Source organism: Pseudorca crassidens, chromosome 2 (assembly GCF_039906515.1).
Source record: "Pseudorca crassidens isolate mPseCra1 chromosome 2, mPseCra1.hap1, whole genome shotgun sequence".
NCBI lineage: Eukaryota > Metazoa > Chordata > Mammalia > Artiodactyla > Delphinidae > Pseudorca > Pseudorca crassidens.
The window spans coordinates 108,126,418-108,141,675 of record NC_090297.1 but is presented as its reverse complement, the minus strand read 5'-3'; the positions used below and the strand labels follow the sequence as shown (position 1 = coordinate 108,141,675).

Sequence of the window (15,258 nt, the reverse complement as noted above, 5' to 3'; positions counted from 1 at the left end):
GTGGGACATTATCTGGTTTCAGCCTGCCTCTCCAACCACCTCTCCAATTGCTTTCCCCTCTCTCACTGATATCTAGGTACACTAGCCTTGTTGTTGTTTCCCAGACACACCAAGCTGATTCCCAACTCTTTTCCCAGATTTTTGCATCACTTGCACCTTCAATTTACTTAGGTCTTTGCTCAAGTATTTCCTCAGATAAGCATCCCCTGACTACATCATCTAAAATGTAGCCCTGGGGACTTCCCTAGCGGTCCAGTGGTTTGAACTCTGCGCTTTCACTGCTGGGCCCTGGTTCGATCCCTGGTTGGGGAACTAAGATCCTGCAAGCCACACGGCATTGGCCAAATAATAAAATAAAATAAAATAAATAAATAAATTTTTTAAAATGTAGCCCGGATTCCCAACACTCTGTATCCCTTACTCTTTACTTTTCTTTATAGTACTTATCATATCATATCATATCATATTACATATTTCTTTGTTTATTATATGTTTCCCATATAGAATGCATAGGCTTCAAAAAGACTTTGTCTACCTTGTTTACTTCCATAATCCTAACGCCTAGAATAGTGTCTGGCACAGCCTAAGAAGTTCAAGGCTGCAATTTATTACAAAGGAAATTGGCATATATTTTAGAAGGAATATCTAATAAGTTAGTAGTCTATAATATGCAGGGAGAAGGTAGGGGGACAAACCGTCTTGCTTTGTCACTGACTAAGGGGTTTCCCAGGCCATAGGACTTTATTTTTAAAACCAGGACAATCCTAGGGAAAGTGAAACTGTTGGTCACCCTAGAAAAACACTACATACTTTTAAAGGGGATGGACTCTACTTGAGTCAAATCAGATGGACTTATACTCGGATAAGAACAAAAATAGCTACCTCTACTTGTTGAGCATTTACTACAGACACTGTGCAAGCACTTTAAATACATTTTCTCATTTAATTTTTAAGGTAATCTATGAGATAGCATTTTATCCCCATAACACAGAATAGGAAACTCCTGATACTGAGAGAGTTAAGAAACTTGCCCAGAATTGAACAGTTTGAGTGAAAGGGCTATAGAGTTGATAAAAATAAACAACTTGGTAAGGACTGGAATGAGCATTTGGAACTGACCTTGAACAGTTCTGAAGACAAGAATTTGTCCTCAAATATTTTTTTAGCTTGAGATTTTTAATCAGCTGTATTTTTAAAAGGAGGGTTAGCAGTACTCCGCCAAAAAAGAAGTCTGGGATCTACAAAGTTTGGGACAGTTGATCTTGTCCAGATACTGAGTGGGATCTAGGACTCCTAGCTCTCACTGACTGAGTTCATATTACTACTCCTAAGAGCCTCAATTCAACTTTCATTACCAGAACTTAAGTCTAAACTCAGCTTATCTAAAATTTTTTACCTTGTTTTTAGGCAGTGAAATAACTATATAGTAAGATATAGCAATATACTAATTATATAAGATCCTGGATGTTCTAGTTTGAATTTCATTCCCCATACTACCTCTCTCACAGGAAGAGAGTATAAAAGTTAGAGTAGGCTTTGGAATAAAACAACCCTAGATTTGAACCCTTGATTCACAGTTAACCATCTGTGTGACTTTGGGCAAGCCACTTTACCTCTGCCAGTTTTTCTCTTTAGTAAAAAGAAGATAATACCTATCTCACAGGATGATGATTAAATGAGATAATATATGTTAAGCTGCTTAGCACAGAGTAAGTGCTCAATAAGTGGTGGCTATTGATATTAATAATAATAGCTTAGCCAGAATTTATTATGCTTTTGCTTATCAAACTGGATACTAAAAAAGCACTGCACATCCATTGATGAGAGGTGACAGCGGAGTTTGGATTTGATTCTCAAGGTGTTGGTGAGGCATTAAAGGATTTTGAGCAGGGGAGTGGCAATAAATGAAAGGAATCAAAAAAAGGAGCCCAGGGAATTCCCTGGAGGTCCAGTGGTTAGGACTTGGCACTTTCACTGCTGAGGGCCCTGGTTCAATTGCTGGTCAATCCCATAAGACGCTTGGTGCGGCCAAAAAAAGAAAAAGAAGGAAGCCCATAAGAGAGTTTAAGAAAGAGTGACCATAGAGAGAAGAGAAAATCAGGACACAGTAGTATCTTAAAGCCAAGAGAGAAGTGAGGTGAGAGTAGACAACTGTGTTAAATGGTACAAGAGAGAGACAAATAAGACCAGAAGAGTCCAGTGAATGGCTGATACATAGAACATTTAAGGCCTATTGAAGCACAGTTATTTTAAATTATGCCACTTGTCTTCTTCCAATAGTCCAGCATTTCTTAGTTTCTCCACTGCATGCAAAAACACAACCTTCCTTTGAGTCCTGAGCAAAAGTTTGCAATGGCTTCCCTCTGCCTATGGACTTAAACAAGTTCCTCAGTCTGCTGTTCTAAGCTCTGCACAATACGGCCCCAAACCAACTTTCTATCTTCTTTTCACACTACTCCCCTAAAGATGTTGTTTTCCCTTCAACTAAATTTCCTGTTGCTCTCCAAATACCAACACAGTATTTCATGCTTTTATTTGTATACTAGTTATAGCACAATTCATACAGAATATGAATTCTGCCTCATATTATAATTATTTGTACACCTACAATTATAAAATCTCAGAATCATAAAAAACTTCACAAGTCATTTCTCTTACAAGAATTTTGTCAATTTTTTCACTAGTATGTGAAAAAGGGAGAAAAAAATATTTTGGTAAATCTTTCATAAATCTAAATTTATTTGTCTCAAAGGACTATACTTAAATTAGAGGTTATGTCCTCTTAAGTTTTGGTTTTGGTGTTAACATGTCCTTTCTTTTACAATTTGATGGTGATAATAAAGGGTTTTGGTTTTTTTAATGTCTGTACTTGCTAACTTAAAAACGGGTAACTTTATGTCAATCTGCAAAATTTTTTGAAATTCTCAAAGTCCATGAAATGAAAAAGTGAGGAACCACTGATCTCCTCTAACCCTTATCTGACCCATGAATTCCCCCTGCAACATCTCTGACAAATTATGTACATCTCTAATTGAACACTTCCAGTGCCACGGAGATCATCTTTTCCCAAGGTAGCATATTCCATTTTTTACAGCTTTAACTATGAGCAAGTCTTACCTTATCTCAGCTCCACTTCCAGGTCAAAAAGGTGTTTGAGGGCTTCCCTGGTGGCGCAGTGGTTGAGAATCCGCCTGCAGATGCAGGGGACATGAGTTCGTGCCCTTGTCCGGGAAGATCCCACATGCTGCAGAGCGGCTGGGCCCGGCCGCTGAGCTTGCGCGTCCGGAGCCTGTGCTCCACAACGGGAGAGGCCACAACAGGGAGAGGCCCGCGTACCGCAAAAAAAAAAAAAAAAAAAAAAAAGGTGTTTGAGAGCTCTCTTTTTGAGAATCCCCTGCCCTGCGCCTTTTCCATAGTGGTCTCTCAAAAATCTTTCTTAATTGACACTCTCTAAAGAAATTGAAGTTTGACAGGGAATCATCACCTATGATCCTATTATGCAAAAACACTTAAAGATGGGGTCTTGGAAAGGATAATAAAACTCTTTCCCTGCAGAAGTAGGAGGATTTAAAGGTTTAGGATGGAGCTTATATTGTTTTCCTTAGGTATTAAATGTATTCATTAATATAGCATTAAAACCTACCAAACCATCCTTTGAAAATTGCCTAAAAGCCCTGGGGAAATTATTATATTATTTTGTTCTAACTTTGTTTTACAGCTTTTCATATATAATCTCTTTAGGAGAAAAGCAATCTAAGAGATAAAAAGTTGATAATGTGATTTGATTATATTCATTTGTAATTTTGTGTTACTTCTTTTTCTAAAGCTGGGGCCTCAACTTTGGTGACCAAGGATATATACGGATGGCAAGAAATAGTGGAAATCACTGTGGGATTGCTAGTTATCCCTCTTACCCGGAAATCTAGAGGACCTCTTTGTTTTATAACAATTCGAGAAAGAAGAAACACTTTCTCACAATTTAACGTGTGTCATGATCAATGTATATTTACTGTACTAACAGAAAATATAGTTTGATTCATCTACTTTTTTAACTTTGCAGATCTTGGGGAAAAGTTTGCTAAGTAAATTAATAATGTACTATAGATATAACTGTATGAAAATTGGTCAACCTGAGATAATCTGTCATGTTTTTCATTGTCTTATTTTATTTGTCCTTTTAAGTCCCCTGATATCCTGCTGAACCTCGATGGCATATAGATACTTAATAAATAACTGCCTTTTCAACTTTGTATCATTACCATGAGGCAGGAGACAGATGGGCCCCCAGGGCAAATAGTTTGAGTTCTTTCCTTGTGGACTGATACTCCGACATGGGAATAACAGGACAATTGAGAGAGGAGTCTGGGCCCTGCCCAGATAGAAGATAAGAGACCACATATTTCTCATTCCTGAAGTCAGGAGACCCCCCCCCCCCACTACACATGCGCAGAAAGGCTCCTTGGAGGTCAAAAGGAGAGTGATGCCAAGTGGCCAAATCTACCCATAGGCCTCTTCGGTAGAATCCATCTTGGCTAAGAGATGTGCATGCACACATGGGAAAATCCTGAGCTATACCAAATTCAGACTTTGAATCAGGCAAATCAAAATGATTGGCCTAAGGAAACCTGGAAAAAATGCCCCATATAAGTGATTTAAACTGCCACCAGGGCACGACTCTTTCTGAGCCCGCTCGTGTGTCTATCCACACATACTGCACTTTTTTCTGCAAATAAATACTTGTTTCACTACTTTCCATCTTTGTGGGAATTCCTTTTCTGCAACGGCGCAGGGCCGGGCCTTTCACTGACCACTGATCTAGTGCCTAGGATTCGGTGCTCTCACTGCGGCGACCCGACCTCAATCACAGGCCTGGAACCAAAACCCTGCATCAAGCTGCTGCAGGCCGAGGCCACCCAAGATCAACCACATACCATTCTTTTCTTATTCGTAGGTAACTATTATAATCTATCATGAGAATATAAATTGTAGTATGCTGGTGATATGCTATGACAACTTTTTTTCTTTTAATAGGTCTTTAACGGAGTATAATTGCTTCACAATACTGTGTTAGTTTCTGTTGTACACCAAAATGAATCAGCCATATGCATACATATGTCCCCATATTCCCACTCTCTTGAACCTCCCTCCCACCCTCCCTATCCCACTCCTCTAGGACATTGCAAAGCACTGAGCTGATCTCCCTGTGCTATGCTGCTTCTTCCCACTAGCTAACTATTTTACATTTGGTAGTGCATATATGTCAATGCTACTCTCACTTCGCCCCAGCTTCCCCCTCCCACCCCATGTCCTCAAGTCCATTATCAATGTCTACATCTTTATTCCTGCCCTGCAACTAGGTTCATCAGTACCTTTTTTTTTTTATATTCCATATATATGCATTAGCATATGGTATTTGTTTTTCTCTTTCTGACTTACTTCACTCTGTATGACAGACTCTAGGTCCATCCACCTCACTACAAATAACTCAATTTCATTTCTTTTTATGGCTGAGTAATATTCCATTGTATATATGCACCACATCTTCTTTATCCATTCATCTGTTGATGGACATTTAGGTTAGTTCCATGTCCTAGCTATTGTAAATAGTGCTGCAATGAACATCGGGGTGCATGTCTCTTTTTGAATTATGGTTTTCTCTGGGTATATGCCCAGTAGTGGGATTGCTGGGTCATATGGTAGTTCTATTTTTAGTTTTTAAAGGAAGCTCCATACTGTTTTCCATAGCGGTTGTATCAATTTACATTCTCACAAACAGTGCAGGAGGATTCCCTTTTCACCACACCCTTTCCAGCATTTATTGTTTCTAGATTTTTTTATAATGGCCATCTGACCGGCGTGAGGTGATACCTCATTGCAGGTTTGAATTGCATTTCTCTAATAATTAGTGATGCTGAGCATCTTTTCATGTGCCTCTTGGCCATCTGTATGTCTTCCTTGGTGAAATGTCTATTTAGGACTTCCACCCATTTTTTAATTGGATTGTTTGTTTTTTTGATATTGAGCTCCATGAGCTGTTTGTATATTTTGGAGATTAATCCTTTGTCTGTTGTTTCATTTGCAAATATTTTCTCCCATTCTGAGGGTTGTCTTTTGTCTGTTTATGGTTTCCTTCGCTGTGCAAAAGCTTTTAAGTTTCATGAGGTCCCATTCGTTTATTTTTTGTTTTTATTTCCATTACTCTAGGAGGTGGGTCAAAAAAGATCTTGCTGTGATTTATGTCAGAGTGTTTTTTCTATGTTTTCCTCTAAGTTTTATAGTGTCCAGTCTTACATTTAGGCCTTTAATCCATTTTGAGTTTATTTTTGTGTATGGTGTTAGGAAGTGTTCTAATTTCATTCTTTTACATGTAGCTGTCCCGTTTTCCCAGCACCACTTATTGAAGAGGCTATCTTTTCTCCATTGTATGTTCGTGCCTCCTTTGTCGTAAATTAGGTGACCATATGTGCATGGGTTTATCTCTGGACATTCTATCCTGTACCATTGATCTATATTTCTGTTTCTGTACCAGTACCATACTGTCTTGATTACTGTAGCTTTGTGGTCTAGTTTGAAGTTGGGGAGCCTGATTCCTCCAATTCTGTTTTTCTTTCTCAAGATTGCTTTGGCTATTCGGGGTCTTTTGTGTTTCCATACGAATTGTAAAATTTTTTGTTCTAATTCTATGAAGAATACTAAAGAATTCTGTGAAGCATGCCATGGTTTGATAGGGATTGCATTGGGTAGTATAGTCATTTTCACAATACTGACTCTTCCAATCCAAGAACATGGTATATTTCTCCATCCGTTTAGGTCATCTTTGATTTCTTTCATCAGTGTTTTATAGTTTTCTGAGAACAAGTCTTTCACTTCCTTAGGTGGGTTTATTCCTAGGTATTTTATTCTTTTTGTTGCGATGGTAAATGGGATTGTTTCCTTAATTTCTCTTTCAGATTTTTCATCATTAGTGTATAGGAATACAAGAGATTTCTGTGCATTAATTTTGTATCATGAAACCTTACCAAATTCATTGATTAGCTCTAGTAGTTTTCTGGTGGCATCTTTAGGATTTTCTACGTATAGTATCATGTCATCTGCAACCAGTGACAGTTTTATTTCTTTTCCAATTTGTATTCCTTTTATTTCTTTTTCTTCTCTGATTGCCGTGGCTAGGACTTCCAAAACTCTGCTGAATAAGAGTGGCGAGAGTGGACATCCTTGTCTTGTTCCTGATCTTAGTGGAAATGCTTTCAGTTTTTCACCATTGAGTATGATGCTTGCTGTGGGTTTGTCATATATGGCCTTTATTATGTTGAGGTAGGTTCCCTCTATGCCCATTTTCTGGAGAGTTTTTATCATAAATGCGTATTGAATTTTGTCACAAGCTTTTTCTGCCTCTATTGAGATGATCATATGGTTTCTATTCCTTAATTTGTTAGTGTGGTGTATCATATTGATTGATTTGCATATATTGAAGAATCCTTGCATCCCTGGGGTAAATCCCCCTTGATCATGGTGTATGATCCTTTTAATGTGTTGTTGGATTCTGTTTGTTAGTATTTTGTTGAGGATTTTTGCATCTATATTCATGAGTGATATCGGTCTTCCCCCACAGCCTCCTCCAGGCTGCATGGGTCCTGGGGGCATAAGAGGGAGGCTGAGGAGATCAGGAGAGGCAGGCAGAAGGGGCCCTTTGGGAGGAGCAGGAGAGGAGTAGATGGTGTTTGCCCCGCCCACTCGAGCCCAGGAAGGCTGCTGGGCTCCCAGGTGAGGTTCCTCCACCCTCTGAGACCAGGGGTGGGGGGTATACCTGGGCCCCTTCTGTTCCTGTTGAGCCTATGCCCTATCCCCCACAGCCCCCAGCGCCTTTTCCAGCCTTGTGGATCCCAAGCATAGGCCCCACCCACCACCCAAACCTCACCCTTGCTTAGGCCCTGCCCTCCACAGCCAAGCCTTCCCCCCACCTTTTTTTTTTTTCCCCTCCTCCTCTTTTTTACTATTGTGGTACTGTTTTACCTTCTGGTTTTTGATTCATCTATATTTTTATTTTTATATTGTTTCTAACATATCTGTTAGTTTCCTAGTCTAATTTTATTTTTTACTTTGGTACTGTTCTCTTTTTTTTTTTTTTGCTGCCCCACATGGATTGCATGATCTTGGTTCATGAGCTGGGGGTGGGGCCGAAGCTCCTGTGGTGGGAGCTCTGTGTCCGAAACACTGGACTAACAGAGAACTTCAGATCCCAGGGACTATTCATCAGAGTGAGGTCTCATGGAGGTCCTCACCTCAGCACCAAGACCCAGCTCTACCCAACAGCTTACAAACTCCAATGTTGGAAGCCTCAGGCCAAACAACCAGGAAGAAAGGAACACAATCCCACTCATAAAAGAAAAAAAAAAGAAAGAAAGAAAAATGAGAGAGCAAAAAAAATATATATGTTACAGATGAAGGAGCAAGGTAAAAACCTACAAGACCAAATAAATGAAGAGGAAATAGGCAATCTACCTGAAAAAGAATTCAGAGTAATGATAGTAAAGATGACCCAGAATCTCGGAAATAAAATGGAGGCACAGATTGAGAAAATACAAGAAATGTTTAACAAACATCTAGAAGAACTAAAGAACAAACAAACTGAGATGAACAACACAATAACTGAAACAAAAAATACACTAGAAGGAATCAATAATAGAATAACTGAGGCAGAAGAATGAATAAGTGAGCTGAAAGACAAAATGGAGGAAATAACTGCTGAGGAGCAAAATAAAGAAAAAATAATGAAAAGAATTGAAGACAATCTCAGAGACCTCTAGGACAATACTAAACGCACCAACATTCGAATTATAGAGGTCCCAGAAGAAGAAGAGAAAAAGAAAGGGTCTGAAAAATATTTCAAGAGATTATAGGCAAAAACTTCCCTAACCTGGGAAAGGAAATAGTTACCCAAGTCCAGGAAGCACAGAGAATCCCATACAGGATAAACCGTAGGAAAAACACACCAAGACACACATTAATCAAACTAATAAAAATTAAATTCAAAAAAAAATATTAAAAGCAGCAAGGATAGGGGCTTCCCTGGTGGCTCAGTGAGAGTCCACCTGCCAATGCAGGGGACGTGGGTTCGTGTCCCAGTCCGGGAAGATCCCACATGCCGCAGAGCGGCTAGGCCTGTGCACCACAACTACTGAGCCTGCGTGACACAACTACTGAGGCCCATGTGCCTGGAGCCTGTGCTCCGCAAAGGGGGAGGCCACTGCAATGGGGGGCCCACCCACCGCAGGGAGGAATGGCCCCCGCTCGCCACAACTGGGGAGGGTCTGCACGCAACAACAAAGAGCCAATGCAGCCAAATAAATAAATAAAAGAAATTTTTTAAAAATAGAAAAGCATTAAAAATATATATATATCTTAAAATATATATATATATAAACAGACCTATCACAAGTAACGAAATTGAAACTGTGATTAAAAATCTTCCAACAAACAAAATTCCAGGACCAGATGGCTTCACAGGCGAATTCTACCAAACATTTAGAGAAGAGCTAACACTGATCCTTCTCAAACTCTTCCAAAAAATTGCAGAGGGAGAAACACTCCCAAAGTCATTCTACAAAGCCACCATCACCCTGATACCAAAACCAGAAAAAGACGTCACAAAAAAAGAAAATTATAGACCAGTATAACTGATGAACACAGATGCAAAAATCCTGAACAAAATACTAGCAAACAGAATCCAAGAACACATTAAAAGGATCAAATACCATGATCAAGTGAGATTTATCCCAGGGATGCAAGGATTCTTCAATATACACAAATCAATCAATGCGATACATCACATGCTATGGCAACTTTTTTAAAAAAATACATTTATTTATTTATTTTTGACTGCATTGGGTCTTCGTTGCTGCACGCGGGCTTTCTCTAGTTTTGGCAAGCGGGTGCTACTCTTCATTGCGGTGCGTGGGCTTCCCATTGCGGTGGCTTCTCTTTGTTGCGGAGCATGGGCTGTAGGCACATAGGCTCAGTAGTTGTGGCACACGGGCTTAGTTGCTCCGTGGCACGTGGGATCTTCCCATCCCAGGGCTTGAACCCATGTCCCCTGCATTGGCAGGTGGATTCTTAACCACTGCGCACTATGGCAAGTTTAATGGAAGAAACTATTAGGTTCTTCATGTCCTGAGATTGTATCTTTTCACATAAAAGGATTCAGTAAATGTTTTTAAATAAATAATGTCAAAGTAGACACATGCTAAAGAGACAATCTATTTTCAAGCGTTTTGTAATAATTATTTTAATGATCAACAGTAATTATACTAATTCAAATTATTTTTACCTAGTCATTAGCAATGGGCCAGTATCTTTTGGGGACAAATTATTAGTCATCCTGAAAAAATAACCAAACTGCATTTCTTTAAAAATATTCCATTACTCACATTTTTATGAGTAATTAGATTGCTGCTCTAGATTAGTAGACAGGTTCTGAAGAGGTAGCAGGAATTTTAAATTTTATAAGTTCATGTCTATGACATGAAAAATGTATGGGATGATGTCATTAATATATATTAAACTGAACTTAAACTAATTTTACTATCTTTGGTTCCCTTTCCACAAAGTACATTTTAAAGAACAAGAATTGCTCACTATGAAAACATGGTAATAATATATGAATATTATCAAAAGTGTAGAGAAATATTGTAGTTAAAAAGTATTTAGTTGGACTTCCCTGGTGGCACAGTGGTTTAGAATCTGCCTGCCAACGCAGAGCACACAGGTTCAATCCCTGGTCTGGGAAGATCCCACATGCCGCAGAGCAACCAAGCCTGTGTGCCACAACTACTGAGGCCACGTGCCGCAACTACTGAAGCTCATGCACCTACAGCCCATGCCCCGCAACAAGAGAAGCCACTGCAATGAGAAGCCCACACACCACAACGAAGAGTAGCCCCCACTAGCCACAACTAGAGAAAGCCCGTGCACCGCAGCGAAGACCCAATGCAGACAAAATAAATAAATCAAATTAAAATTAAAAGTATTTAGTTGATTATTCTTTAATTTTTATTTTGCCCACAATTTTGAAAGCACTGTAAATGGAACAAAAACATAGGTTCTTAACCTTTGTCAGTCTCATTAAGCCTATGGACACCTTCTCAGAATAATGTTTTTAAATCCATAAAATAAAATACATAGAATTACAAAGGATGCTGATTATATTGAAATACAGTTATTAAAAATTTTAAATATAACTTTGTGCTATAGTAATAAACATGTTTCTTTTTTTTTTCAAGAATGCTTTCACCTTGATTTTTCTTGATATACTCAAGATATAGACATTTCATACAAACAGGGTTAAGTGACGTGTGTGTGTTTTACATAAACCGGAGGCACAACCATGGCTAAAATAACACTTGGCTCAGCAACTTACATCACTGAGAAGGATCCTAGGAAGTTCACCATAAACATGCTTCTTTAAAAATGCATTAAATAACAAGAGTTAATAACTATCTTAAATTTAAAAGAGTGACAAGTATAAATGATATTTGAAGATACCTGAAAAAACTGTAATGTGATACAAAAATATCTGAGTTTTCTTTGGGTGATAGAATTACAAGTATTGCTAATATTACTGTGTTTTACGAACTATGTTCAGAATTGAAGGAAATGCTTTCAGTTAGAGGTTGATGAAAATAAAGATGTTATTGTTTTCCCCATAAAAATCCACAGATTTTCTGAATTCTATCCATGGATCCTTTAGGAATCTGTGGATCCCAGGTGAAGAACCTCTGAACTATTAAGTAGAATAATGAAATATTTAACAAAAATCTTTATTGTATGTGTAATATAAGGAGAAATTTTTAGCCATAAGTAATTTCAAACTTACAGAAATAAAAAGCCTTATTTTAAAAATAAAATAGTTTACACAAAAAATAAAATAAAATAAAAATGTTAAATCAAAAAAGAAATTAAAAAAAGTCTTACTCTGGAAACTGTATATAGGATGATTTGAAGAAAATAAAAAGAATACTAGCTTGAAGGTACTACAGCAAGTATATGTGTGGTGCTAAAACTCTGGACAAAATTTGTAACTGTGAATAAAGGAAAAAAATTACAAACAAATCAAAAACAAAGAGCAAGTCTGGGAGACACCATAGAAGTTGACAAAACTTTTAACTGGATTAAAAAAAAGGTAAAGAAACAAGAGGACTTAAACATTCCAGAACTAGGAGTCCACTGGACAATGCCATTAAAAATATATACGACTCTTTGGGGCTATTCAGACCCCGAATAGCCAAAGCAGTCTCGAGGGGAAAAAAAGGAGCTGGAGGAATCAGACTCCTTGACTTCAGACTATACTACAAAGCTACAGTAACCAAGGCAATATGGTACTGGCACAAAAACAGAAATATAGATCAATGGAACAGGATAGAAAGCCCAGAGATAAACCCATGCACCTATGGTCAACTAATCTATGACAAAGGAGGCAAGGATATACAATGGAGAAAAGACAGTCTCTTCAATAAGTGGTGCTGGGGAAACTGGACAGCTACATGTAAAAGAATGAAATTAGGACACTCCCTAACACCATACACAAAAATAAACTCAAAATGGATTAAGATGTAAATGTAAGACCAGACACTATAAAACTCTTAGAGGAAAACATAGGAAGAACACTCTTTGACATAAATCACAGCAAGATCTTTTTTGATCCACCTCCTAGAATAATGGAAATAAAAACAAAAATAAACAAATGGGACCTAATGAAACTTAAAAGCTTTTGCAAAGCAAAGGAAACTACAAACAAGAGGAAAAGACAACCCTCAGAATGGGAGAAAATATTTGCAAACGAATAAACAAAGGATTAATCTCCAAAATATATAAACAGTTCGTGCAGCTCAATATTAAAAAAACAGACAACCCAGTCCAAAAATGGGCAGAAGAGTTAAATAGACATTTCTCCAAAGAAGACATACAGATGTCCGGTAAGCACATGAAAAACTGCTTAACATCAGTAATTATTAGAGAAATGAAAATCAGAACTAAATGAGGTATCACCTCACACCAGTTAGAATGGGCATCATCAGAAAATTTACAAACAACAAATGCTGGAGAGGGTGTAGAGAAAAGGGAACCCTCTTGCACTGTTGGTGGGAATGTAAATTGATACAGCCACTGTGGAGAACAGTATGGAGGTCGCTTAAAAAACTAAAAACAGAACTACCATGTGACCCAGCAATCCCACTACTGGGCATATGCCCAGAGAAAACCATAATTCAAAAAGACACATGCACCCCAATGTTCATTGCAGCACTATTTACAATAGCCAGGTCATGGAAGCAACATAAATGCCCATCAACAGACGAATGGATAAAGAAGATGTGGTACATATATACAATAGAATATTACTCAGCCATAAAAAGGAATGAAATTGGGTCATTTGTAGAGACTGTCATGCAGAGTGAAGTAAATCAGAAAGAGAAAAACAAATATCATATATTAACACATATATGTGGAACCTAGAAAAATGGTACAGATAACCGGTTTGCAAGGCAGAAATTGAGACACAGATGTAGAGAACAAATGTATGGACTCCAAGGGGGGAAAGCCGTGGGGCGTGGGGGTGGGGGTGTGATAAATTGGGAGATTGGGATTGACATGTATACACTGATGTGTATAAAATTGATGAGTAATAGGGACCTGCTGTATAAAAAAATAAATAAAATTAAATAAAAAAAAACCCCAAACATATGAGACTCCCTCTTGCGAGAACACCAGAATCACAACTAACTGCTGAACAGTCATCCACAGGAAGACACTGGAACTCACCAAAAAAGATCCCCACATCCAAAGACAAAGGAGAAGCCACAATGAAACGGTAGGAGGGACGCAATCACAATAAAATCAAATCCCATAACCACTGGGTGGGTGACTCACTAACTGGAGAACAATTATACCACAGAAGTCCACCCACTGGAGTGAAGGTTCTGAGCCCCACGTCAGGCTTCCCAACCTGGGGGTCCGGCAACGGGAGGAGGAATTCCTAAAGAATCAGACTTTGAAGCCTAGTGGGATTTGACTGCAGGACTTGGACAAGACTGGGGGAAACAGAGACTCCACTCTTGGAGGGCACACACAAAGTAGTGTGTGCATCAGGACCCAGGGGGAAGGAGCAGTGACCCCATAGGAGACTGAACCATACCTACCTGCTAGTGTTGGGGGTTGTCCTGCAGAGGCAGAGGGTGGCTGTGGCTCACCATGGGGACAAGGACACTGGCAGCAGAAGTCCTGGGAAGTACTCTTTGGAGTCCTTCCTATTGGACTCTGCTCCCTCTCAGGGCATGAGAACTCCCCATTCTGATCTCCCAACTCTATTTAATTGAGGTTTCTGTTTAATTATTTACAAAACTTTAAGTGTAAGGGAAATATGAAGCAAAATAAATAGACCAGGGGATTTTCACTATTTTTGACCCTGAAAACAGGGTTCTGGTCTTCATTCCTCTCCTAATTGACTCTGGGAAAATCTTTTCATATCTGGGGTGGCTGTTTTCTAACTGGTAATGCAGACATACCAAAGTTTATGAGAAATTAATATATATCTACACTACTAACACAACTTATTTGCATGTATAACAATCTGCAAACTAAGAAGTTTGTATTACTAAACATTCTCCAACTACCTACTAGCTCTGAGTTTTATTTTGCTTCTAAATGAGACATTAATTACAGTAAAGCTAACACTGTCCCCACAGACATAGCACAGTGGAAACATCTAGGTAGGAGACTGCTAGGGCAGCTGGTTTCCTGAAGACACAGGAACTGTAAAGCGTGAATGCAGTATGTGGTAGATCCAATAACAAAATCAGAAGTTAGAAAACAATCAGAAATTAATTTGACTAATTAAATGGCCGTTGAGAACACCTTGGTCACTGTAAGACGGCTATGTATATCGGGAATTCTTCGCACATGCTGTTAACCTTCCCCCGCTGACGAGCGGCTTTTCTGGCTGAGAGGAGTCCTTCAGGCTCTTGGTGTTCCCAGCGCACCTTGCGCTGCTCTTGGCGGGAAAGGTGACCCCGACCAAAGGTCAAAAGCCTACTGAATCGCCTCTGCCGGCTACCGTAGAAGGAAGGCGCAAGCGCATCGGGCAAAGCGCATGCCACGTCGTGCCTCTCTCCTGGTCGCTGCCGCCGGACCCTCAGACCTTACGTAATACATGTTTGTTTCGTTTTTGTTTTCTTTGTTTCCTTTCTTTCCCTTTTCTTTTATTCT

The 15,258-nt window shown here is 39.0% G+C and overlaps 1 protein-coding gene and 1 long non-coding RNA gene across 3 annotated transcripts in view; one reads left to right on the top strand and one right to left on the bottom strand.

The window, feature by feature from the left end:
• Nucleotides 1-4,753, top strand: part of CTSS (cathepsin S) — a 40,029-nt gene extending 35,276 nt beyond the window's left edge. For both annotated transcript variants that reach the window (XM_067727678.1, XM_067727677.1), the window contains one exon: nt 3,827-4,753. In XM_067727678.1, the coding sequence (XP_067583779.1) occupies nt 3,827-3,926 (100 nt within the window). In that variant the 3' untranslated portion in view covers nt 3,927-4,753. The remainder of the gene's footprint in view (nt 1-3,826) is intronic.
• LOC137219312 (uncharacterized) overlaps nt 1-14,297 on the bottom strand; it is a 41,971-nt gene extending 27,674 nt beyond the window's left edge. The window contains exons 1-2 of the long non-coding RNA XR_010941070.1: nt 14,193-14,297; nt 3,118-3,289 (exon numbers count right to left, since the gene is read on the bottom strand). This is a non-coding gene — a long non-coding RNA (uncharacterized lncRNA). The remainder of the gene's footprint in view (nt 1-3,117; nt 3,290-14,192) is intronic.
• Nucleotides 14,298-15,258: the final 961 nt, after the last annotated feature.